General features: G+C 43.0%; 1 protein-coding gene across 1 annotated transcript in view; it reads right to left on the minus strand.

The window, feature by feature from the left end:
* The window catches only part of msh3 (mutS homolog 3 (E. coli)), a 209,193-nt gene that overhangs the window by 87,262 nt on the left and 94,940 nt on the right, over positions 1–26,991 (minus strand). The window contains 2 exon segments of the mRNA XM_052019597.1: positions 15,304–15,461; positions 23,536–23,650. Of these exon segments, the coding sequence (XP_051875557.1) occupies positions 15,304–15,461; positions 23,536–23,650 (273 nt within the window).

Genomic DNA, 26,991 nt, shown 5'->3' on the forward strand with positions numbered 1-26,991 from the left:
CACCCACACACACACTCTCACACACACACACACACCCTCTCCCTCACACACACCCACCCTCTCTCTCACACACACACACCCTCACACACACACACCCTCACACACACACACCCTCACACACACACACCCTCACACACACACACCCTCACACACACACACCCTCTCACACACACACCCTCTCACACACACACCCTCTCACACACACCCTCTCACACACACCCTCTCACACACACACCCTCTCACACACACACACCCTCTCACACACACACACCCTCTCACACACACACACCCTCTCACACACACACACACACCCTCTCTCTCTCACACACACCCTCTCTCTCACACACACACACCCTCTCTCACACACACACACCCTCTCTCTCACACACACACACCCTCTCTCACACACACACACACCCTCTCTCACACACACACACACACCCTCTCTCACACACACACACACACCCTCTCTCACACACACACACACACCCTCTCTCACACACACACACCCTCCCTCTCTCTCACACACACACCCTCCCTCTCTCTCACACACACACACCCTCCCTCTCTCTCACACACACACACCCTCCCTCTCTCTCACACACACACACCCTCCCTCTCTCTCACACACACACACCCTCCCTCTCTCACACACACACACCCTCCCTCTCTCTCACACACACACACCCTCCCTCTCTCTCACACACACACACCCTCCCTCTCTCTCACACACACACACCCTCCCTCTCTCTCACACACACACACCCTCCCTCTCTCTCACACACACACACCCTCTCTCTCTCTCACACAACAGATTGTCATTTGGCATTTCAAAAGCCTTTACCTCATCCTATTTTCCAAACTCATTTTTAAGTTCTCATACAACAATTGTGAAAACAGCTAATGAGGTAACTGCAATCAAATAGATGTTCCACATTTTAAGTACTTGTAACATAAAATCGTTCTCACACTCTACTGCTGCTCCTCGGGTTAAATAGAGCAAAGTTGAATTGCTTCGGTGTTTAGTATGTACAAACTATCCTGCTATGGCTCTGTGATACATGCTCTGCAAAGGGTAACCGAGATCTACAGAGCAGGAAGATTCCAGATTCAATACATTCTCTGCTGAGCTAGTTGGCACCAGCCACAGGGAGCTCAGGATTCTAAGGATGGGATGGGCAAGGTGAAATTCCACTGGGAATTCTGGACCTAATTGAAATTAACTGTGATCCCTCCTTAAAAGAACCTGCTCCAGATGCTGGGGAGGAAGTTATGTCTTGATATCCTGCACACTTCAGTAACTTTTAGTACCTTTCAGTTCAAGCTTGCATTAGAACAGTGATCGTTACCAAAGGGCTTTTAGCTACAGATAGAACTATACCCCTCTACATGCCATAGTCTAATCATTTTTACTTCAAAACTATCAAGAAGATTAAAAATCAGACTTATTCTGGCAACTGAAGAAATGAGTTCAGTTGTTAGATATTCTGGTTTATAGAGAACTGGAGACGTTTAAAGCAGAGAAAGGAACCATTGAGTGCTTAGTGTCAGCTCTTCACCACAGTAAAGCAAACATTAATTAATTATTTTATTCTCTTCACTTAGTCTTCAGTCAAGCATCTGACTTTTCACTAAAACTGCAAAGGCCTTTCCGTTCACCACTCCACAGCCAAGCATCCTAAGCTCCATTAAGTTGCCCTTTAAAAACCTGCTTCTGACCTCCCTTTGCAGGTTTGGATAACATTTTACATTCATGACAGTTCCTCACTTTTATTTAAAAATTAAACCCTTGCTTTATTTTCTCATAAGTGGCCTAAAAGTTTCTTTGCACAATTCCAAAAAAAGTTGCACTGTGCAGTTCAAAATAGGCTTAATCCAAGGTAGATATCATGCCCATTTTTGTGTCTCAGTGTCCATAGGGAGATTCAACTCCTGACTTTTTGGCAAGATTTTTGTTTACACTGGTACCTTTTTTCTAATTTAAAACTCAAATAATGTTAACAGTAATTCAATGCCCAAAATTCATCACCTGTGTGATCTTCAACCTCGCTGATGTGAAAAAGGCACCCACAGAACAAACAGCTTTTACCAACCATGTTTTCCCTGAAACCATGCCATTGAAAAGATCAATACTTAAACAGTGTTCTTTGTCCTCAACAAGATTTATGACCTCCTGTGATCTCAAAAGCAGCCTCATGTGTGCCTCTGCTGCTTTGCCTGTGGATATCAAGACCCCCTCAGTCTCAGCATCTACTCTCAGAATCACTCCAGGCTGCTATCACTGATCTCTGGCACATCTCCCAGTCTGCAGCTCACTGCTGCATGGGGGACGTCACCCAAGCTTCATATTCCAGGAGCAAAGATTTTAAGTACTTTTCCGTCAATCTGGACACATGGGCAGAGCAGGCATGGGCATATGCCAATATTCCCGGCTTCCCCAAAGTACAGGCATTCCTAAACCTTATCTCTGTAGTTTTATTCCTTACAGGCACTCCCTCAACAAACACCTGCCAAGATTAGGTGAAAAGTGAAAATTTAAGGGGAATCTGAGGGGGAACTACTTCACTCAGATGGTGGTGCGAGTGTGGAACGAGCTGCCAGCGGAAGTGGTGGATGTGGGTTCAATTGTAACATTTAAGAGAAGTTTGGATAGGTGCATGGATGGGAGGGGTTTGGAGGGATATGGTCCGGGTGCAGGTAGATGGGACTAGGCAGAAGATCAGGTCAGCATGGACTAGATGGGCTGAAGGGCCTGTTTCTGCACTGTAGTGCTCTATGACTCTGACTGTGGTCCTTCCTGGCCCTTTGCACAAAGAACATGCCTCCTATGCTACTGTTCTACACCAGCTTATCCAGGTCCCAATGAACCCTAGGAACATTCTTGCATCATCATAGCAGTTGATCATTAACCAGCAATATTCCACTGCAAGTATCACTCTTCTAGCTGTATTGTGATACATCACCTTAAAAGCTAGTTAGTGAGATTGCAGCTGCTTGCCTAAATGCTGGCAACTGCAAGAAGATCAATAGCTTATGCTACATCAAAACTAATGCAGTGAAACCCAACAATGTTCTTCTGTGAACCTCCCAAATGAAATTCACAATGTTTATAGGTCTTCTACAAACATTGTTACAATGACCCACAATGCTGTTTTGGTGTGTTTAAAATGTGGTAAAGAGATTTCTAGGCCAGTAGATCGAGAGTGATTACTGTTTCCCATCACTGGGATACTCAAAACATCACCATGTTTTCTAACTGTGAAGTAACCAGCACTTTGTATCAATTCATCATTAGTTTGCACTGGGAACCTGTGCCATTATTTAGAAAACCCCAAATTAGAATGAGGTTTGTTATCACTGACATATGTGGTGAAATGTGTTGTTTTGCAGCAGCAGTACAGTGCAAGACAAGGACAAACATTACTGTAAGTTACAAAAATAAATAAATAGTGCAAAAGAGGAATAACGAGGTAGTGTTCATGAGTTCATGGACCGTTCAGAAATCTGATGGCGGAGGGGAAGAAGCTGTTCCTGAATCGTTGAGTGTGGGTCTTCAGGCTCCTGTACCTCCTCCCCGATGGGAGTATATTTTAATGGAGCTCCTAACAGATTGTCTGACTGCACTTGGACTTAGATATTTGATTCCAAAACCTCACACCATCCAGTTTATACCAACACTGCTTGTTTACCCAACAGGAAATAACACAACCTCTGTCTCTCAAACATCTCCGGGACAGTGCGCTGGGTTCTCGGTTAAGAATCCTTGACAGCAGCAAGTGGTGTAAAGTGGAGTAAATGCTTGGAAGCTGAAACAGGTGAGTGCTCTCTTGACAATAAAACTGACGCATTAAATCACGACAGCCTTTGCTGCCTACCCACGATACCTTGAAGATCATTAAAATGAGAAATGGCAGCATTAACCTTCATTTTTCTTCTGACTAAAAACTAAGGTTTAGCCAACTGCTCTCACGGTGAAGCTCGTTTGCCTACTTTAATTACAAACCTTCAGCACTCAACTTGAAAAGTCATCTGGCATCACAGCCAGGAGGACAACTGGCTGCTGTTAAAAATTCTCCAGCCAAACACTAATGAAACTGTGCACATTAGTACAAGAAGTTGCATTTGTATAGCACTTTTAACATCATTAATTGTTTCACATTACTGCAAAATTTGACAGCAAGTCATGCAAAATAGACATGATGGCAAATGTTGAGGAGGATTTTAAGAAGTGCCTTAGAAATAGAAGTAGAGAAAGAGCGAAGTTTGAGGAAGAAACTCCAGAGTTTCGTGCACTGGCAACTGAAGACAGGACCTCCAGGCCTGCTGTGATTAAAGGCCTGAGATACACACAACCAGATCTCTCGGAATTTTGCCTGGTTGGTGAAGGTTATAAAATGGGAGGGGTGAGCCCATGGAAAAACTGGAAAGCAAGAATGAGAACCTTAACATTCATGCTCTGCCCAACCAGGAGCCAATCTAAGGACAGGACTCTGGCCAACACATGGGTGATACATGACCAACATTGCTTTGGATGGCCCCAGTGTTACAGAGGATACTTTGACAGTTCAACGAGCAGCCCATCAGTACAGCCAGGTCTGGAGGTAGCTGCTGAAGCAGCAGTGGAATGGGGTCTTATCATGGACACTGTCCCATACCTTAAACTTTTGTACCCCAACTGAATATAGAACATTACAGCACAGTACAGGCCCTTTGGCCCACAGTGTTGTGCTGACATTTTATCCTGCTCTAAGATCTATCTAACCCTTCCCTCCCACATAGCCCTCCATTTCTCCATCATTCATGGGTCTAAGAGTCTCTTAAATGTCCCTAATGTATCTGCCCCCACAACCTCTGCCGGCAGTGCGTTCCACGCACCCACCACTCTCTGTGTAAAAAACCTACCCCTGACATCCCCATTATACCTTCCTCCAATCACCTTAAAATTATGCCTCCTTGTGTTAGCCCTTTTGCCCTAGGAAAAAGTCTCTGACTGTCCACTCGATCTATGCCTCTTATCATCTTGTACACCTCTATCAAGTCACCTCTCATCCTCCTTCTCTCCAAAGAGAAAAGCCCTAGCTCACTCAACCTGTCCTTATAAGACATGCTCCCCAATCCAGGCAGCATCCTGGTAAATCTCCTCTGCACCCTCTCTAAAGCTTCCACATCCTTCCTATAATGAGGTGACCAGAACTGAACACAATACTCCAAGTGTGGTCTAACCAGAGTTCTATAGAGCTGCAACATCACTTTGCGGCTCTCGAACTCAAATCCCCGACTGATGAAGGCCAACATACCTTACGCCTTCTTAACAACCCTATCAACTTACGTGGCAACTTTGAGAGGTCTATAGAATTGAACCCCAAGATCCCTCTGTTCTTCCACACTGCTAAGAGTCCTGCCATTAACCTTGTACTCTGCCTTCAAGTTCAATCTTCCAAAGTGTATCACTTCACTTTTCCAGGTCGAACTCCACCTGCCATTTCTCTGCCCAACTCTGCATCCTGTCTATATCCTGTCTATATCCTGTTGTAACCTACAGCAACCTTCTACACTATCCACAACACCACCAACCTTCGTGTCATCTGCAAACTCACTAACCCACCCTTCCACATCTTCATTAAAGTCATTTATGAAAATCACAAAGAGCAGGGGTCCCAGAACAGATCCCAATGGAACACCACTGGTCACCAACCTCCAGGCAGAATACGCTCCATCTACCACCACCCTGTCTTCTATGGGTGAGCCACTTCTGAATTCACACAGCCAGGTTTCCCTGGATCCAATGCCTCCCGACTTTCTAAATGAGCCTTCCATGAGGAAACTTATCAAATGCCTTACTAAAATCCATGTACACCACATCCACTGCTCTACCTTCATCAATGTGCTTTGTCACATCCTCAAAGAATTCAATCAGGCTCGTGAGGCACGACCTGCCCCTCACAAAGCCATGCTGACTGTCCCTAATCAGCCTATGCTTCTCCAAATGCCCAGAAATCCTGTCTCTAAGAATCTTCTCCAGTAATTTGTCCACCACTGAAGTAAGACTCGCTGGTCTGTAATTCCCAGGGTTATCCCTGCTCCCTTTCTTCAACAAAGGTGCAACATTTGCCACCCTCCAATCATCTGGCACTACTCCTGTGGCCAGTGTGGATGCAAAGGCACAGCAATCTCTTCCCTCGCTTCCTGTAATAACCTTGGATATATCCTGTCTGGCCCTGGTGACTTATCTATCCTAATGTTTTTCGGTCACAAGCACTTCAATCACTTAAAAATCTTTGAGATCTAACTTTTCCCTGTTCCAAGGAAATTCGTTGACCTTAAACATCACTGTTTCTCTCTCTCCAGTGGAGCTGCTGAATGTATCCCAGCATTTCCCATTTGAACATTCTTGTTTCTTGCACATCCTTCATTAAATCCTTTACACATTAAGGCCCAAATTTACATGACACAGCAAATGATTAATGTCTGGAATGCACTGTAATGGGCAATCCTGGAGGTAGGTTCAATAGTAGCTTTCAAAAGGCAGCTCAATAAATATCTGACACAAAAGAATTTGTGGGGCTATTGGGAGAGGTCATGAGAGTACAACTTGGACTGCTTTTACATAGCACCAGTATGGACTCAACAGGCTGAACCATCTCCTGCTGTTCTGGAACCATTCTATGACTTACTGCTCTTCGTATATCATTTGAAACTGAGCATGACATTATTGTTATTTTTGCATCCAAGACAGCATGAATAAATGTGGGCCAGTATGCTAATCCACGGTCAGCCTATTATTGTGATTGATAAAGCCAATATTTACCATCTGGGAGGCCTGATAAACTCTCCCTGTGTGATCTGTTCTGGATCATATAAAGCTGAACCGTGCACAACAATGATTTAGTGGATAAATCTCTTCTTTCCTGTTGTCAAATCTTATAAATATTTAAAGCTGCACCATCTGTCAAGATCTATTCATCAATACCAAGTCAGCACCATAAATTCAATTGAAAAGTTCCCAACAAATTATCTTTGAGTACCGGGGCCAGTTCAAAGAGACAATCAGTCAAATATAAAATAATATCATTGAAATGCACCACGTCCTTGTATGAATATGATTTAATAACACATTCCTGATACAATCATTTAATAAAAACTCTTAGTAACCAGAGAATACTCCTATTAAAAACCTTGTTGTACCAGAGGAGGTTTGAAAAGAAACAGGATTATTCATTTTGTAATCTGGGTTAATATTAGAATTTTGAGCCTTACTGCATTCTTCTTTTATATAACTAAACACTGCACAATATTTATTTTGCACATGTGTGCAAAGTTGTGTTTATTGTGAGATCATCCCTAGATCTTTATAAATAAATTAATTTCAGTCCCATACATCACAGGATAGACTTCTGCATCAGAACAAATAACATACCTGCTCACATATGTATTTGTTCATTTAAAAACCGACACCAACTGCTCCCATGGCATGCTCAACTTTAGATTTTTTGATAAATAATACCCAAAAAATTCCACCCAAAAACCGATTGACAACTGAGTTTCAACCCAAGCATCGCTGTCAACCCACCAGTCTCTGGACTCCAGATAAATTTCATTATCATCTTCAGAGTGTGTGCATCCATAGTCATAGTTTTTCGTTGAGCTGACAAGGTACACCAAGGCCATTTGTTGAAAATTTCAAGGGAATTGATTGGACAAAAAACAATACTGTTCAAACAATATTAAATTCTGAAGCTGAGCATTCCTCAGGTAAGTGCAATGTTTTCATTCTTTTATTTCCATATCTACTTTTCCTTCCTCAAAATTGGCTTTTCTGCTTAAAATTGGTGTTTATCATAGCCCAGGCATTCCATTATGGCCTTCATAACTGTACTTCCTAAAGTTTGAACCCATTTAATATGAAATGGTTCATTACAAGCAACATGGTCAAATGACTTCTGGTATTTACATTCCAACAGTGATTGCTCATCTTAACTGGATTAACTGGATCCTAACAAAGTTCTGGCAGTTCATGGACTGCCAGAACTTTGCTTATGACTATTTGATGCTGCTTCTGATTAAGACACGTTCAAAGCTTCTGGAATCAGAGAAAATTTCTGACTGAGGTAGAGCTCATTCAGCCCATCAAGTCTATGCCTGGTCTAATCCTAATTTGGCCCACAGTTCGATGTAAATGGCAACAAGTCCACATCCAACTTCTTAAATGTGAGGAAAGTTTCTGCTCCCAGCTCCCTTTCAACTAGCGAGTTCTGGACTCCAAAATCTTCTGGGTGATTTTTTTCTCCATTCATCTCTCCTTTAATACTTCTACAAATTACTTTCAATAAATATCACCTGGTTTTTTACTCCTCTGCAAAGAGAAGCAACACCTTCTGACTTCCTCATTGAAGTCCCTTCTTCAACCTGAAACATTAAATGTTTCTCTTTCCACAGATGCTGCCTGACCTGCTGAGTATTTCCAGCTTTTTCTGTATGGATTTCAGATTTCCAGCATCTACAGTACTTTTGATTTTCTTTCATAATCTGATACACTTTAGGTTAAAACTTTCCCCAGCTCCAAAGAAATCAACTCCAGTTTATCCGATCTTTCTTATCTCACAAAGAATACAATTTTACCCAGAACTCTTAAAGACCTGTTAAGAATAATTTTGACCTTTTCCATCAGCTTTTTAGCAAATTACAATTTACAGATTCAGAGAATTTTCATAATTGCCTTAATAACAATAATTTACCTAATCAACAAAGTGAATGCAATCAGGTATAAGGCCTGAAGATGAGTTAATTGAAGTATTCTGGAAGGCTACAAATTAGCCATAGAATGTAGTTCTCACTCAGAGTTTTGAATTTCATTGTCAGCAGTGTCTGAAAACTGGGTAGAAGTTCACTGTGGCCATGAATCAGCAACACAGTAAATACTCTATCTGGAATAGCTCTGAAATAGTGCTACTTTCCGCCCAACTGGGGCACACATCACCCAGATATCACAAATCATTACTCCTTCAGATCTGTGACCTAAAGCCCATGAGTGATGTTGATGGAACCTGGCATACAGTGACACTTCTCACACATTGACAAACATCACTGTTGCAAACAATATATTCTTCCATTGCACTCTGGATTAGAGATGGCAGTATTTCGAGATGCTTGAAGGTGGTTCAGCGGTTTATGCAAATGCAATCCACAAATCATGTAAATCCTAACAATCTTACAGGCAGAAGAAGACGAGACTCATTGGGACACTGTCACTCGGCAGGTCCCAAACCAGCAACAGTTCCACACAAGCCCAGGACTTACTTACCTGGGGAACAGCTGCATGCCCACAGTAGCACTCAGAACCACCAACACAGCCAGGCTGAATCAGCCCAGTGGGTTTCGAAGAATGCCCTCACTCTCACCATGGAGATCATTACCATTTCTAGTTTTGATCAGTGACTTGAACAGTATTGACTTAATTTCAGGTCCAGGCAAACCAGGTGGGGCAGTGAATTCAAGGAAATTGCTCAAAAAATACAGCATGTCCTGGACAGTATGTGTAAGTGGGTATGAAAGGTTACATTTAGTACAGGCAGATATAAAGTATCGTACCCAGGGGAAAAATCTATGAGCAGCACAAACTCCACAAATGCCACTGAAACAGCTTAGTTAAAAAGATCCAGTTTTCCCAAAGCATGATCTCAGCATGTTCAACAAATGCAGAGAATTAACAGAGTCAATGGAAGGGAGGAGATTGCTGAACCGTTGGCTAGAATCTTTCAGTCCTCGTTGTCCACGGGGATGGTACCGGAGGATTGGAGGGTGGTGAATGTTGTCCGCTTATTCAAAAAAGGCAGTAGGGATAGTCCAGGGAATTACAGACCAGTGAGCCTTACGTCTGTGGTGGGTAAGTTGCTAGAAAGGATTCTAAGAGATAGGATCTATGAGCATTTAGAGAATCATGGACTGATTAGGGACAGCCAGCATGGATTTGTGAAGGGAAGATCTTGCCTCACTAGCCTGATAGGGTTCTTTGAGGTGGTGACCAGGAAGATTGATGAGGGTAGTGCAGTAGATGTGGTCTATATGGATTTTAGTAAGGCGTTTGACAAGGTTCCGCATGGTCGGCTTCTTCAGAAGGTCAGAGGCCAAGGGATCCAGGGAGGCTTGGCAGTGTGGATTCAGAATTGGCTTGCCTGTAGAAAGCAGAGGGTTGTGGTGCAGGAAGTGTATTCGGATTGGAGGGCTGTGACTAGTGGTGTCCCAAAGGGATCGGTTCTGGGACCTCTACTTTTTGTGAAATTTATTAATGACTTAGATGACGGGGTGGAAGGGTGGGTTAGCAAGTTTGCAGATGACACAAAGATCAGTGGTGTTGTGGATAGTGTGGAGGGCTGTCAAAGCTTGCAGAGGGATATTGATAGGATGCAGAGCTGGGCTGACAAGTGGCAGATGCAGTTCAATCTGGAGAAGTGTGAGGTGGTACACTTTGGAAGGACAAACTCCAAGGCGGAATACAAGGTACATGGCAAGATTCTGGGCAGTGTAGAGGAGCAGAGGAATCTGGGGGTTCATATCCACAGATCCCTGAATGTTGCCTCACAGATGGATAGGGTAGTTAAGAAAGCTTAGGGGATGTTAGCTTTCATAAATCAGGGGATCGCGTTTAAGAGCCACGAAGTGATGATGCAGCTTTACAAAACTCTGGTTAGATCACACTTAGAGTACTGTGTCCAGTTCTGGTCGCCTCATTATAGGAAGGATGTGAAGGCATTGGAAAGGGTGCAGAGGAGATTTACCAGGATGCTGCCTGGATTGGAGAGTATGGATTATCAGGAGAAACTAAAGGAGCTAGGGATTTACTCATTGGAGAGGAGGAGGATGAGGGGAGACATGATAGAGGTATACAAAATATTAAGAGGAATAGATAGAGTGGACAGCCAGCACCCCTTTCCCAGGGCATGGCTTTAAGGTAACAGGTGGGAAGTTCATGGGAGACGTCAGAGGGAGGTTTTCACCCAGAGAGTGGTTGGTGCATGGAATGCGCTGCCTGGGGTGGTGGTGGAGGCTGATAAGTTGGTCAAGTTCAAGAGACCATTAGATAAACATATGGAAGAATTTAAGATCGAGGGATATGTGGGAGGAAGGGGTTAGATAGTCTTAGGAGTGGTTTGAAGGTCAGCACAACATGGTGGGCCGAAGGGCCTGTATTGTTCTATGGTTCTACAGTAAATTGACAGTCAGATAAAGTAGGTAACTGGTCAGAAGTTAGCCTTATTATCCACTCAAATTACTAATAAAAGACAAATGGCAGATTGTCCCAGACGTAACTCCTGCCCCAAAATGCTCTGGCCCACTGCACTAATCCGTCTGGATGTGGAAGGCTGATCAAGCTGACCCTCCATATCTGACGGGTGTTGCCCAGGTCAGAGTGGGCTCCATACTGCCAGAAGCTCTGATCCCAAGGCCCCAACCCAAAACACTTCGAAGCTCACTGCTATCGCAACTATTTATAAACGTTGTTGAAAGCCAAAGGCATCTGAAATTGTGCAAATAGATCTAGTAGATTTGATATTTTTAATTAAATACAATATAGTAAACCAAAATAAATATAACTAAATCACCCTAAAATGTTGCCAATAATGTACAATATTAAAATAAAGTAAAATAAGTAAACTGCTTGTCCACAATTAATGTTCTTCCACACGGCCAATAACCCTATTCAAATGGGCCAGCCACCCCAGGCATACAGCCCAGGTGCCCTCCCTTCATCGCGTTAGCACCCTGTCACTGGGCAAAATGGAGAGTCCAGTAGAGAAGCAGAATCAGGACTGCAGCAGGGTTTCCACCCGAACATCAACAAATGCTTCCCCCCTCACAGATGCTGCTTGACCCGCTGGGTTCCTCCAGCAGATTGTTTGTTGCTCCAGGTTCCAGCATCTGCCGTCTCTTGTGTCTCCAGGTGATCAGAAATACTGGCATCTGAACTTCAACTCATCATGGGCTTCTGATAGCCTTTGATCATACATGCAGCGGTCTGAGACGTGCTGAGCAGTAAGCAGCAGATAAAGTATAATCAATACAAAGTGAAGCCATTAAACCGATTCCTGGGCTCAGAGGTGGGCTTACACGGAAGAGCTAAATCCAGGGAAATAAATTAAATTGAAGTTCAAGGGCAGGTGAAGAAGCTGCCACAGATCGCATGAGAAAGGGACACATTTAAGTCTAACAGGAAGTATTAATACTGAGCTTGTACTCTCCAGTAGATAACAAAGAGACAGAGACAACCACACTTTAGTCACTAAAGAAACTACTGGCTGTTGCAATGGGATCTTTGGGAATGATCTTGGGATCATCCTTTAAGGACAAATGTCATTCTCATCCATAATGACCATCTGATGCAGTTACCAAATGATGTTAGGCCACTGTGCTGCCCTTTCAACGTTAGGATAATGAACAACATTACAGAATGTTGACCGTTCTCCCACACTGAAATGCAATAATGAGCATTGCAGAGTGAGTCCAAAAATGGAATCAGGAACTTCCAGGACATCATCCTTGTTTCCTGGACAATGGAAGCACCTGACATTAGGCATTCCTCCAACAAACTGGGTTTCACAGCTCAGCAGTAGTTGAAAAATCAAAAAAACTCACTGACCTCTTTGTGGCCTCCTGTACTGATCCAGTGAAGCCCAGAGTAAGCTTGAGAAACAGCACTTCACCTTACACTGGGCACCTCGCAGCCTGCGAACATTTCAGCTTTCTCTGTTTGCATCAGAACTGACCAGCTCGACTGTGAGGTTTTCCAACTGTAATATTTCTCTCTCTCCACAGACACTGCCCAACTGCTTGACATTTCTTTCAGTTTCAGCTCTGACTGGAGATCACAGCACTAATGTGTCCCTATTTCTTTCCCTAACTTCTCACTAATCTATTAACTCAACAGCTCCACAACCACTGGCATCCCCTGGGCAACCAGGGCCTCAGTGGGTCAGAAACTTTCTCTTTGTCCTATCTATCCCTCCCTGCAAATCAAAACTAACTTGTTTCCTTACTTTTCCAGTTCTGACGAAGGGTCTTGGGCATGAAACGTTAACTGTTTCTATTCCACAGATGCTGCTATACCTGCTGAGGGTTTCCAGCATTTTCTGATTTAAATGGAGGTCTCTGACCTGTCAAGATGCTGCCACCTATACATCACTGCAGGCATCTCGCCTTACACCACCCCCCCCCCCCATCCTCCCAATCCAAACTTCCACCAGTACCAGGCTACAACCACTCTTCACCCTCCCTGCTAACCAGGGGAATGGCAAACAACACCCCTCTGCTATACCCATCCAAAGAACTTTTCTGGATGCATTAGAACGTCTGGGTCTTGACGTTTAACACAAACCTCTCTAAAATCATCCAGACATTTTTGCTCATGACCCCTCATCATTGGCTCAATGAACAATAAATATTTCTTCTCATACTTGCTCTTCAACAGCCTTTCAGATATCCAAAGGCACGATCAACCGTTAGCATTTCTCTAAACAGTCGCCCATCAGTCAGCATGATTCCGTGCAATATCTATCTGTTCCAAGATGGTAATTTCTGGAGCCATGCAATAGTAGCAAACAACTACTTATCAGACATTCCTAGGCACTTCAAAGAAGACCCCAAGACACATTAAGAAGATAAAAGTACAAGTTACCAAAAACTTTGGGCCAGAAGTAGCTTTGAGGGAGTTCTTAGAGGAAAAGGGGTGGGGATAGAGGAATAAGACAGACATCGATGGTGAAATTCAATGCATGCAGTGTGCCAGCATAGACTTCAGCCACTTGAAGAGAATGTTTGAATATCAAGACCTCATATCGTGCACAAAGTTCATGGGCTACCAGAAAACATTGATCCATGCCTTCCTGTACACTCCTGAGTTGTGAACCAACTGCAGCAGACACTGGAAAGCAACGGAGAACTCCTGCAAAACCCTCTCAATCCAGTGGCAGGATAGTGAACCAATGTCGTCGGCGTCGTCTCCCAGGACAACACCTTCAGTGAACCAATGTCGTCAGCGTCATCTCCCAGGACAACACCTTCAGTGAACCAATGTCGTTGTCCTCGCCCAGGACAACACCTTCAGTGAACCAATGCCGGCGTCCTCGCCCAGGACAACACCTTCAGTGAACCAATGCCGGCGTCCTCGCCCAGGACAACACCTTCAGTGAACCAATGCCGGCGTCCTCGCCCAGGACAACACCTTCAGTGAACCAATGCCGGCGTCCTCGCCCAGGACAACACCTTCAGTGAACCAATGCCGGCGTCCTCGCCCAGGACAACACCTTCAGTGAACCAATGCCGGCGTCCTCGCCCAGGACAACACCTTCAGTGAACCAATGCCGGCGTCCTCGCCCAGGACAACACCTTCAGTGAACCAATGCCGGCGTCCTCGCCCAGGACAACACCTTCAGTGAACCAATGCCGGCGTCCTCGCCCAGGACAACACCTTCAGTGAACCAATGCCGGCGTCCTCGCCCAGGACAACACCTTCAGTGAACCAATGCCGGCGTCCTCGCCCAGGACAACACCTTCAGTGAACCAATGCCGGCGTCCTCGCCCAGGACAACACCTTCAGTGAACCAATGCCGGCGTCCTCGCCCAGGACAACACCCTCAGCACTGAAGCTCTAATTAGCCAGGCAATACAGCAACATGCAGACTCCTAGAACAAGAACACTATTCCTAGCTTGTTCACAGAAAAGGATTACCTGGTAGACCAGGGAAATAGTTTTTTTTGCACATTCTTAAAGCCTCTTTGAAAACTTGCAACATCCTCACCAGTTCCTGAGAGTCCCTGGCTCATGACTGCTCAAATGCAGTAAGAGTAGTTGGGGTGGCATTGAGACCTCAAGTCCTTTTATTGGAACTACACAGAAGCTCAACATAAATGGCAGAGGCAGCACACCTTCCATGCTACGCACGTGCTGACCCCATCAAGTACCTCCTGCCCCATCTGCAGAAGAGTGTCCCACATGGACCTCCTCAGCCACCTCAGAACTGAAGCAGAAGCAAGTTACCCTGCACCTTGAGGAACTACCTATGAAGAGGTAGCAGTTAAAGACAACAGAGGATTTTCTCCCCAAATTAGATTCACAATTTCATTTGCTACAAGGGCTCAGTTTCTACAAACAGAATCTGAAAATGCTAATATAAAAATCATAAACACATTTGCAGCATTTTAGTAGAAATCAGCCACATAATTCCTCAAAGCCAAAATGTAAAACATAAACAACTGCTCTGAATTCTCATGTAAAAGGTATCTACTTATTTTGAGAAATTAAAATCATACCTTGTGTAAATGTTGTCCACAATGCCAATCGCAGCTTCTTCTGCTGGGACATAGGACCCGATTTGTGCCATTATAGTGATCAGGGCGACTTGTCTAATGTAAGAGCTCTTCCCTCCCATGTTGGGTCCAGTAATCACCATAGCTCTTTGTCCATCTCCCTAAGAAGCAAGGCCCATCAAAGATAACAGTTAGCAGTCTGATAGTTCCAAAAGCCTGGCAGGATTTACAGTGCTCCACACAAACACACTAGCTTTGTTCTTTATTTATTTATTGATCCAGACTTGTCGTCATGATCCAGAAAGTGCCTTAAACATTAATCAATGAATTAGCCATAGACTTATTGCAATGGTTTCAAACCAGGGAGCCAGTGTATACAAAGGAGCTCTCAATCCAGCAACACACCTGGAAAAATACAAGCACAAGTGTCACAATAATCCATAATTAGAATCTGAAATACTTGCTCGCACGATAGCTCTTAGTTCTACCGACTGAGGAAGTTCATGAGCTGGTCAAATTTTAATGCAAATGTAATGAAGCTACTAAGAAGGCTGCTAAAATCTATCCCTTCCAAGTTACATACCATCTAACTTGAAAGTATATTACTGCTCCTTCATCATTGTTCAGTCCAATTTCTTTAATTCTCTGCCTAATATCACTGAGGAAGAGCCCCTCCCCACATAAAGTGCAGCAAATTGCAAGGCAGATCAATATCATCTTTTTAAAAATAAATTGGGATTGCAAATAAATACTGGCAATGGATGCAACTTTCACAAAGTATTTCTCATGCTTCACAGAAATAATGGCAGAATTAGAAACCTGTGCCATTATGATTAACATTCTGGAAAGAAACTTTAATAAAATACAAAAGAAAACAGAAGTATCCTGTGTGCACATACAGTTAAGCTCCGATAAACTGACACCCGATTGTTTGGAAATACCAGCACACTCTGGAACGTGAGCCTGGATCCAGAGTGTTAGCGGGTGTGCAGGCAGAGCCAGGGTTGGAAGTTGGAACACCAGGGGTCAGGCAGTGGGCAGGTTTGCAGCTAGAGTCAGGGTCCGGAGTGCCTGAATATTTCCCGTTCATTAAAACTCACTGGGTTCACTGGAAAATGTAGTCCACTGTAGTGTAACATGTTGAAAAAGTGACCCAAGGGTGTGTTTGGATATTAATAGGAATAACATCCAATGGTCCAGTCCCAAGGATGCTGGATTTTCAGAGATTTTGTACCGCTGCACATCTACATAGTGTTCAAGTTTAAGGAGTATTTTTCATTTTTGTCTGTAAAGGAGCTGGAACCAAGAAAAATAATCAGCCTGCAATGACAAAAAATATCAAAGTTAACTGTTACAAGCAGAGTTAGTTCTAGCCCAGTGCAGAGAAGTCACCAGAATGTGTGGGGTTGGCCTAACTGATTACTCAGCACTGGTTTCTGGAGTGGGATGCACCTATGGTGAAAGCTCACAGATGAGACTGAGAACAAGCAGAGTTGATCCCTGGATTTTACTGGCTGCTACACAAGAGGGTCGAGAGAAGGGATGTCCTCTCTGTTCTTCCAGGGAAGAATTTTCCTGACTTTTCTTTTAAATGGGCTACACAGGGCAGAAAATTTTAAGACAAATTAGAGGCAAGGCTACACGGTTCTGTCTACAGGTCGACAGTCCACATCTACTTGTCCTTGAGCTACTCATCTTCACTGTTACTGCTGGTCCATGTAATACTGCATGTCATTTACTGTTCAACGATGTCCACACATTGAGGGGAAACTGAACTGGAAACATGTGTTCTCCATGCCTAACTCAATAACTGAGAACATGCTCAGAATCAAAAACCTTGGGCCAAATATTTCCATATAATTAACCCACTGTGTGACATTCACAAGGGATTTGGGGTATGTCGTAAGTCATTCCTCCTGCTCTTCATTCATTCTCACTCTGTGCTGTGTCCTCAGTTCAGGCTAACTTCGTTTTATAACAAAAATCACACAGACTTCATGTGTTCCTTTACAATAGTTAACATTATGCACACTTTCAAATCAATTAACAATTGAACCTTGTTCAGCTTCAAAGTTTTAAAAGAATTACATGGCTTATGCCTGGATAGTTACCAGGTTAACAAAAAACCAAAAGAAATCACCCACATTCTAAAATAAAACTAAGGTTATTCACCTGCTAAATAGTTTTGTTCCTGCTGGTTGATTTCATCCTGAATAAATTATTGTCCCCTTGACAATGGAATGAATTTCACTGAATTTACTCCTTCATAATTTCAATGCTTTGTTAAATGACCACAATGGTTCAGTTCCAGTTCTGAATGAGTTCCCACCTTCCATAACAAAGTCTTAATGCATTCTACCAAAATGATTTGCCTGATTGACTGTGTGAGAAATGGCTCTATACTGCTGTACAGTAAAGTCCTGTTAATATAGCACCTTCAGGACTTTCTTAGCACTGGACTAGCAAATATTCCAGACTACTGAAAGTTATTCCTATTAATACCCAAACGCACTTTTATTTACATACTACACAGTAGTATAATAAATTTATCAGTGAACCCATTGAGTTTAAAGTGAGTGAGAAACAGAACCCTGTCACTTTCGGCCGCACGTTTCAGCTCGAACTGCAAACCTACCCAAGGTCCTGGTCCTGGTTTTCCCAATCCCAGCTCTGGCTCCACACATAGACCACAGACCCCTGGTTCCAGCAGCAAACCCAGCCCACATCCCAAAGTCCTGGCTCACAACACTGGCTAATGAGTGAGCTAGATGACAAAACATCAGGACTTCTGAACAGTTAGAGTTTTGAGCCAGAGTAACTCTGAATTACCAGAGTTTTGCTGTATTTTCAATGCTCAAATTTATAATTTAGCAATAACTGAAAGTGAGTCAGAGTGACATCATCAATCTCCCTCAGCTTCTCGCCTGCTGAAAACTAATGTTTTTTCCCCTCTCTTTCTCAGGTCTGAAACGTTAACGGTTTCCCTTTCCATAGATGCTGCCTGACCTGCCGAGTGTTTCCAACATTTTTTTTGTTCTATTTCAGAACTCCAACATCTGCAGTTTTTTTTGATTTTCTGACATCATCAATCTTCTGAAATGTGCAGACTATCATGTTACCATTTGCAACAAAATAAACCAAAGCACTTCATAATCAAAATTCTAATACTACCGACTAAATAGCATGGGCTCACCTGTTTAAGTTGTTTTATTTTTACATTAACAGAGGAAAAAAAAATCCTCACCACAGCTGTGAAATTAGAATACTGTGGTGATTGTGGAAAAAGATTGACATTACATAAACTGTAAGTGTTATACCCAAGTTATGTTAATGGCAGGACACCCAAAACTGTTGATGTATAGATGGATCTTGGGGTCCGAGTCCATAGCTCCCTGAAAGTGGCTACACAGTTTGATAGGGTGGTAAAGAAGGTGTATGGCATACTTGCCTTTATTAATTGAGGCAGTGAGTTCAATAGTCAGGAAGTTGTTACAGCTTTATGAAATTCTAGTTAGGCCACATCGGGAGTATTACATTCAGTTCTGATCACCCCAGGATGTGGACGCTTTGGAGAGGGTGCAGAGGAGGTTTACCAGGATACTGCCTGGATTAGAGGGCAGGTGTTATAAGGATAGGTTGGACAAACTTGAGTTGTTTTCTCTGGAGTGGTGGAGGTTGGGGGGAGACCTGATGGAAGTTAGTAAGATTATGAGAGGCACAGATAGAGTAGACAGCTGGTATCTTCTTCCCCAGTGACAAAATGTCTAATACTAGTGCATTTAAGGTGACAGGGGGAAAATTCAAAGGAGATGTGCAGGGCAAGTTTTGTTTTACAAAGAGAATGGTGGGTGCCTGGAATGTACTGCCTGGGATGGTGGTGGAGGCAAATATAAGAGAGGTGTTTAAAAGGCTCTTAGATGGGTACATGAATGTGCAGAGAATGAAAGGATATAGACCATATGCTGGCAAAAGGGATTAGTTTAATTAAGTGTCATTAGTTTATTTAGCTCAGTACAACATTGTGGGCAGAAGGGCCTGTTACTGTGCTGTACTGTTCTATTTCTAAAGCATCTTGGTGATATGCCTTGGAATTAAACCCAATCATCTTTAAATATACATTAATAAACATTTAATAAGTACTGGTGCATAATACACATGAATGATTAAATATGCTATCAACCTAATATGCAACATTTTTATTGACGTAGTCATATAAAACAACTGCAGACACTGGAAATAAAAACAAAAAATGCTGGAAACACTCAGCAAGTCAGGCAGCAACTGTGGAGAGAGAAACCGGGTTCATGCTTCGAGCTGAAGGCCTTTCATTAAAACTATGGAATATGCATTTCATGCCTTCTTTGAAACAATGCTAGAAGCTGATTTCCCAGATCTTGAAGAAAGGTTGACCTGAAACCTTAATTCTCTTTCTCTCTGTTCACATATGCTGCTGAAACTCCTGAGAATTGCCAGCATTTTTGTTGTTTTACATGAAGACATTAACCTCAACTCCACCCATGGATTGGCTTCGTTTCCAACAAAACAATAAATTATCTGGGGATTGACGCGTCTCAAGTTTTCCACAATCCCACAGCAATAACATCAGGTGCATTTTCCCAATATACAAAATTTTGAGTTAAAAGAAATGGCAGTCTCCCCACTGGTTGTAAATGCCTGGCACTGAAATGAAACTTGTTTCACAGACATGGAGGGTTGAGGAACTATTTCAATTCAGGATTTTTCCAGACTATATTCTCTGGATAATTTGATAATTACAAAGAGCAGTTGGAATAAAGAGGGATTATGTTCATGTTATTATTTTGTATCAATTCTTCCGCATGAATTAAATATTTTCTTTCAAACCTTTCCAATCAATCCAAATTGTGAGGAGAAGCTGAAGCTCTGAGCAACACTGTTTCACATGAAATGCTTTAGATTTTAAACACTCTCTGGATCTAGCGAAGCTCCTTCTACCACTCTTTCACACAGCATATTTTACGGCTCATCAATCCTGCATATAGAGAAATTCTTCTACCCTCTCCAAATCTTCTTTTGCCAATAAATTTATCATTTAAAGTCACTGATTCATCACATTGTGGGTTAGTTTTCTACAGCTTACTTGATCAAAATCCAGTAAAGGTCAGACCAATCAGTGCAACTTCTGTGATCAGGAAAAACTCCAGAAACAATAATCAGGGGCATGATTTAAGAATAAGGGCTAGGCCATTTAGGACAGAGGGGAGGAAAAACTTCTTCTCCCAGAGGGTTGTGAATTTGTGGAATGCACTGCCTCAGAGGGCAGTGGAGGCCAGTTCTCTGGGCACTTTCAAGAAGGAGCTAGATAGGTTTCTTATAGATAGGGGAATCAAGGGATATGGGGACAAGGCAGGAACAGGATATTGATTGTTGAGGATCAGCCATGATCTCAAAATGGCGGTGCAGACTCAAAGGGCCGAATGGTCTACTTCTGCTCCTATTGTCTATTATCTATAACTAGAAGTCACTTAGACAATTGTGGATTCATTACAAAAAGCCATCATGGACTTGTTAAAGGCAAATCATACCTAACAAGAGTTCTTTTTGATGAAGTTACGGAGAGGGTTGATGAGGGAAACGTGGTTGATATGGCGTATTTAGACAGTTTGAGAAGGTGCCACATAATAGGCTTGTCATGAAGCAAAAACCAAACTGAAGGAACTCAGCAGGTCAGGCAGCATCTCTGGAGGGATGGTTCAGGTTAAGACCTTACATGGATGACCTCACATTTACCAACATTGTATTCCATCTGCCAGACCCTTGCCCACTCACTTAACCTATCTATATCTCTCTGCAGACTCTCTGCATCCTCTGTGCAATTTGCTTTTGCACTCAATTTAGTGTCATCAGCAAACTTAGATACGCTACACTCGGTTCCCTCTTCCAAATCGTTAATGTACATCGTGAACAGTTGTGGGCCCAGCACCGACCCCTGCGGCACCCCGCTCACCACTGATTGCCAACCAGAGAAACACCCATTTATCCCAGCTCTCTGCCTTCTATTGGTTAACCAATCCTCTACCCATGCTAATAAGTTACCCCCAACTCCATGCATCCTTATCTTATGGATAAGTCTTTTATGCAGCACCTTATCGAATGCCTTCTGGAAATCCAAGTATACAACATCCACCTGTCCCCCTCTATCCACTGCGCTCATTATATCCTCTAAGAACTCCAGTAAATTTGTCAAACAGGACCTGCCCTTCCCGAATCCATGATGTGTCTGCCCACTTCTATCTAGATGTCTCACTATTTCTTCCTTAAAAATAGCTTCAAGCATTTTCCCGACTACAGACATTAAGCTAACTAGCCTATAGTTAAGATATCTGTATTAGTCACATGTACATCGAAACACCATTACTGCCCTTTAGTATCCTGGGATGCATCCCATCAGGACCAGGGGACTTGTCTATCTTTAGGCCCACTAGTTTGTTCATCACTACCTCTTTAGTGACAGCGATTGTATCAAGGGGGGTGAGGGGTGGGTAATAGGGAGGGGTGAGGCAGGAGCTGGCTGGCAATAGGTGGAAACCAGGTGATGGGCAGATGGGAGTCAGGTGGGGATGGAGAGTAGTGGAGTTGGGAGACGGCAGCTGGTGAGTGATAGGGAGAGAAAGAGACAAGGAGAGACGGGAGAAGGGAGGGTGGGAGTAGGGACTGAGGCTAGAAAGTAACAACTGGGGACACAAGAGGCTGGAATCTGGTACATACGGAAGGTGATAAGTGGACCCAGATAAGGGAGGGATGAGGGGTAGATGAAACCAGGAGGGGGAGGGGACAGGAGACACAGGAAGTAAAGCGTGTGGGTGATGGGCAGATAGAACCAGGTGGGAGAAGAGAATGAAACTGGGTGACAGGGGGCCGGTGGGGCATTGGCGAAAAGGGGAGAGAACTTGGGGTAGATGAGAAGGAGAGGGAAAGGAACACAGAGCATGTGGGTTGAAACATTCCGTGGTCATACCATTGGGTGTAGACCACCCAGGGGGCAGGGGGAATACCAGGTGCTGTTCCTCTAGTTTGTGTTTGGCCTCACCCTGGCAATGGAGAGGGCCGAGGACAGACGGGTTGGTGTGGAAATGGGAAGGGGAATTGAAATGGTATGTAACTGGGAGCTCAGGGTGGCCATTGTGGACAGAACGCAGGCGTTCTGTCAACTTGTCATGAAGAGTGAAGGGCGAGGGATGAAAGGATTGTACGTAGCAGGATGGACAGAATGTTGGCTCAGCAGCAGGAAACAGTAGCAATGAAAGGTTATTTTTCAGACTGGACAGAAGTGTACTGATTCCCACTGAATTCCACGATACGATGACCACTGCTTTTCCAAACATACATAACTAATGTGAGCTTGGATGTCCAGGTACAGTCTCCAAATCTGCAGAAGACACAAAACTGTGAAGAAGAGGGAGATGCATGCTCCATGGAGGTACAACCAGGCTGTTGGACTGGGCAGTTAAATGCCAGATGGAATTTAATGTTGATTACATGTGAAGTGTCATGTTTACCACAAAGAATGAGAAGCAATGTAAATCAGAGGGCACAATTTTAAAAGAGATCCAATGAAGCAGAAATCTGCGGCTGCATCTGCATTGTCCCAACGGCAGGTTGAGAAATTAATTGAAGAACCATATAGAATCTTGGGCTTTATAAATAGGAGCAGGAGGTAGAAGGAGGAAGATCTATGTTGCCGGTGTTACTGAAGGGAACCAGCTCATCATGAGAGGGAATGCAAGCCAACTGCTCTGGATCACATGTTCCCAGAAGCCCAAACCAAACACAAATGACAGTGCTGGCAGTCCCTTTACTTGTTAACTGTCCATCATCTCCAACAGAGAAAGGGAAGAGAGAGATACAGCAGAGAAAAAAAATGACAGAGAAGAAGAAACACAAGAGACAAAATATTAGGTCATGATACGAGTAAACTAAATGTTAACCCTACCATTAAGAAGAAAGTTTCAAATATTAGGATACATTTACCTCAATTCAGGTGATTAAACGATGACCAAGTATCCAGCAGGGAAATCACCAACACCAGCCCTCACCGACATCACCAATGCAACGCTCTAATGCACTAACTTTACACCACTAAAGACATGGCCCCACTGGTTAAATAGCATTCTATCAAAGGGCATCCAATCAAGGTACCACACACAGCAAATTTCATTGCAAAGTAGTCAGTGAAAACTTTCATTGAGTACTCACGTGCAGTCCAGTGCTATTTGGAACATATTGCTCCTGTTCTCCCATAAGAATGTCAATCACAGGATGCCTGCCATTCTTGATCACTATTTGTCTCTTTTCTTGAAGCACAGTTGGCCTGTATGATGAACATAACATTTTACTTTTATTTAAGAATGAAACAGTATAATCTCTACATTCAGTGAAAGTGTTCTTGCATTCTTCTTTCTTATTTGATGTTGGGTTTTGAAAGCCACATTAAGATCAAAGATATGGAACCCTTCAGATGCCACAAACTGTACCACCACTATAAATTCTGTACTGTAACCACCCTAACCCTCTCATGGAAGTCTGCAACTAGAATGTTAGACATCAGTAGGGAGCCATTTATCCATCAAGCTGCTATCACTATTTTCCCTACACAAGCAATCCAGTGTAATTCTTTACCAGTGCTCAGTTCACAAATCTTAGACTATTCCCCTTTTTCAAATAACTATCTAATTTCTGTTCATTACTCTAAGAATTTCATACTTTGCCTTTTTAACTCCTCCATAAATGTATACCCTCCCCACTAAGCTATCATTTTGCATTCAACAGAACACACCATAAATAAACAGGCAAAAATGGTCAACTCATCTGCTCTTCCTGGACAACAAAGACACAATTCAGTCTTGACTGCACATCTTTGGCAATGGTCATAAGGTTATGATGCTCTGTGATTTTATTGAAACTTTGACATTTTCACATCACTCTTAATTCTTCTGTTGAAATCTTGATCAACTTCCCTTAGATCATGATTTCTAGTGATTAGTTCCTCAAATGCTTCTCTGTATCTATGTTTAGCCCCAGTAATTTTGGAAAACAACCATATATTTTCCAAAGACAATGATAGAGAAGCATCCTATTATTTCAGGAATTAAATCCGACTGATGCATCCAAGGAAATTGTGCAGACTGTATATGGTCAAATTCTTAGAACTTCCATTTACTTGTATTGTTGATAAAAATATTTTCTGAACTCTGTATTTCAGGAGAACAGTGGTTGTCAAGTAATAACTTTAAACAAGACAAATAAGAGATAGAAAGGACATTTCAATGGATAAATTTAATTACAGTGAAATATTCATTTTATGATTTTTGAAAATTGCTTCCAACTTTATTTTGGCCTTTATTAACATCAAACAGCAAGAAACGTTTCAGCTGATTTTTATTCTCAAGAGTATTTTAAGTACTTCAACTGACTCATTTACAAACCATGACGACTAAAGGAGACGGGTTGACAAGTGGCTATATCAAAAACAGCTTGTGCATATATTTTTATAATAAACATAAACATTTCAATATTAACATACAAGCAATATCTTTTTCCCATTATTGAGCGATCCAATACCAGAGGGCACACATTTAAGGTGAGGGGGGTAGGTTCAGAACAGATGTGAGGGGTACATTTTTTTTTTACTGAGAGAGTGGTGGATGCCTGGAATATGTTGCCTGATAGGGTGGTGGAGGCAAACTCATTGGGGGCTTTTAAGAGGGGCTTGGATGGGCACATGAATGAGAGGAAAATAGAGGTATATGGGCATTCTGTAGGGAGGAGGGATTAGCTATGTCGGAACAACATTGTGGGCCAAAGGGCCTGTTATACGCTGTACTGTTCTATGTAAAGGTACGATACCAAAGAAAGACATATGATGCAATAGTTGAATATGCAACACTTGCTATACTTTCAGTAATATACTCATCAATCTTCTACCTGATATTGCACAGGTAGAGTCAAATCCACAGAACACCTTACCTTCATTTCCACATCCCCATAGAAAGTAACAAAACTCATGGCAGTGGAGCCTCGAGAAAGGATCAGGCAGTACCCATTTTCTGAATGCCATTCAGTTCAATGTTGACTTTACCTGCAGCAGATCCCACTGGAGACCATTGCTCAGTGAAATGGTGCTAGAGGTGCAATCGGAGCCTGCCTTTCCCATGTCAGCAGCCCTCCTCCCATTCCTCAACACCTCAGCCCAAATGGAAGAGGTGACGACATTGAGTAAACCTTTGATCATCCTCTCACTGGAGGCTTGACCTGTGGGAGATGGAGGGGGTAGATTAGGATGTTAGGATGATGAAGGAGAGGGCACGTGTGGATTGGAGTGACGACAGTGTTTGTAAGAGCACATGCACCTCTGGGTAAGTGTGTCTGTGTCAGACAGAGGTTTCGGTAAGGGTGTTGAGCCTATCCTGACAAATACAAGTTGATGAAATGTCTTCCAGTATTGCTCCCTGATGCTGGGGCTCTAACTCCTGAAGGTCCACACAAACCACCTCCTTTCGGCCTCCCAACCATTATCCCTGTGCCTCCAGGGCAAAAGACATCCCTCCTGTCATTGATCTAATTTGTAAGGACTTTCAGAGAATCTGAGAGCTCCCTCCCTCGTTTTCAGCCTCCCTTAGCTCCATGGCATGTCACTGCTGGCTGCCAGCCAGAGGAAGTGTTCCCTCGAGGGCTCACACCGTCTGTGATTGCTGCACAATCTGCAACTGTATTCAAAGGACCCTGGTCTGCCCACAGGTCTCACTTGAGCTCTTGCTCCTGGCTGGAAGAAACCTAACGCCATTTTGAACTGGATCTTGGCCAATTTTAATTTTCTTTTTGAGGGTACCCAATCAGGAATTAGCCTAAATGCCATGTTTCAGCACACCGAGAATATGTCCAATCTAATTTCTCAGCAAAGGTGCTACTATGGTGATGTGGAGACTTTTGCTGCAGAATTGAGAGTTACAATTAGAACAGAATGTGTGACTGGATTTTTTGGGAGTTTTACCAAGCAGCAGAGGACCGAGGCTGTTGTTCCAGAACTCCTACCAACTGTGAATTTTTTGCTGATTAAAATAACAGAAACACAGATTTCAACACCTGGTACATGACTGGGAAAGAAACAAGAATCTATGAATCATTGATAAACGAAGCCAGTGCATTAGATGACTGGAGTTTTTGAACAAATATGGTATTTGTCCAAACTAAGTGGGTGCCAATTTTTTTTTTAAGTTCCAAGATGAAGGAAACAGTCAGGGTTTAAGTGGCAACAAGCCAAAGAGAGAACACACATCCTACAAGATGAAACTACAAATCTAAGCACCAACAAAAGGCCATGTCCACTTGCCAATTTAATCTATTGCTTTAGGTGAAGGCACTACAAAAGGATGAAACCCAAGAATTAAGTTATACCAAATGAACTGGGCATTTTATTGAATGTAGCACTGAATATTAAGGCCTGAAGCATCAGAAACAAATCAACCAATATATGCTCCTCCTGAAAACTAATCAACTGCAGTTCCCATAGCAACTACTGACTTACAGATCAGAGGTAGAGAAGAATAGAACATAGAACACTACAGCACAGTCCAGGCCCTTCGGCCCACAATGTTGTGCTGACATTTTATCCTGCTCTAAGATCTAGCTAACCCTTCCCTCCCACATAGCCCC

Source organism: Pristis pectinata, chromosome 7 (assembly GCF_009764475.1).
Source record: "Pristis pectinata isolate sPriPec2 chromosome 7, sPriPec2.1.pri, whole genome shotgun sequence".
Taxonomy (NCBI): Eukaryota; Metazoa; Chordata; class Chondrichthyes; order Rhinopristiformes; family Pristidae; genus Pristis; species Pristis pectinata.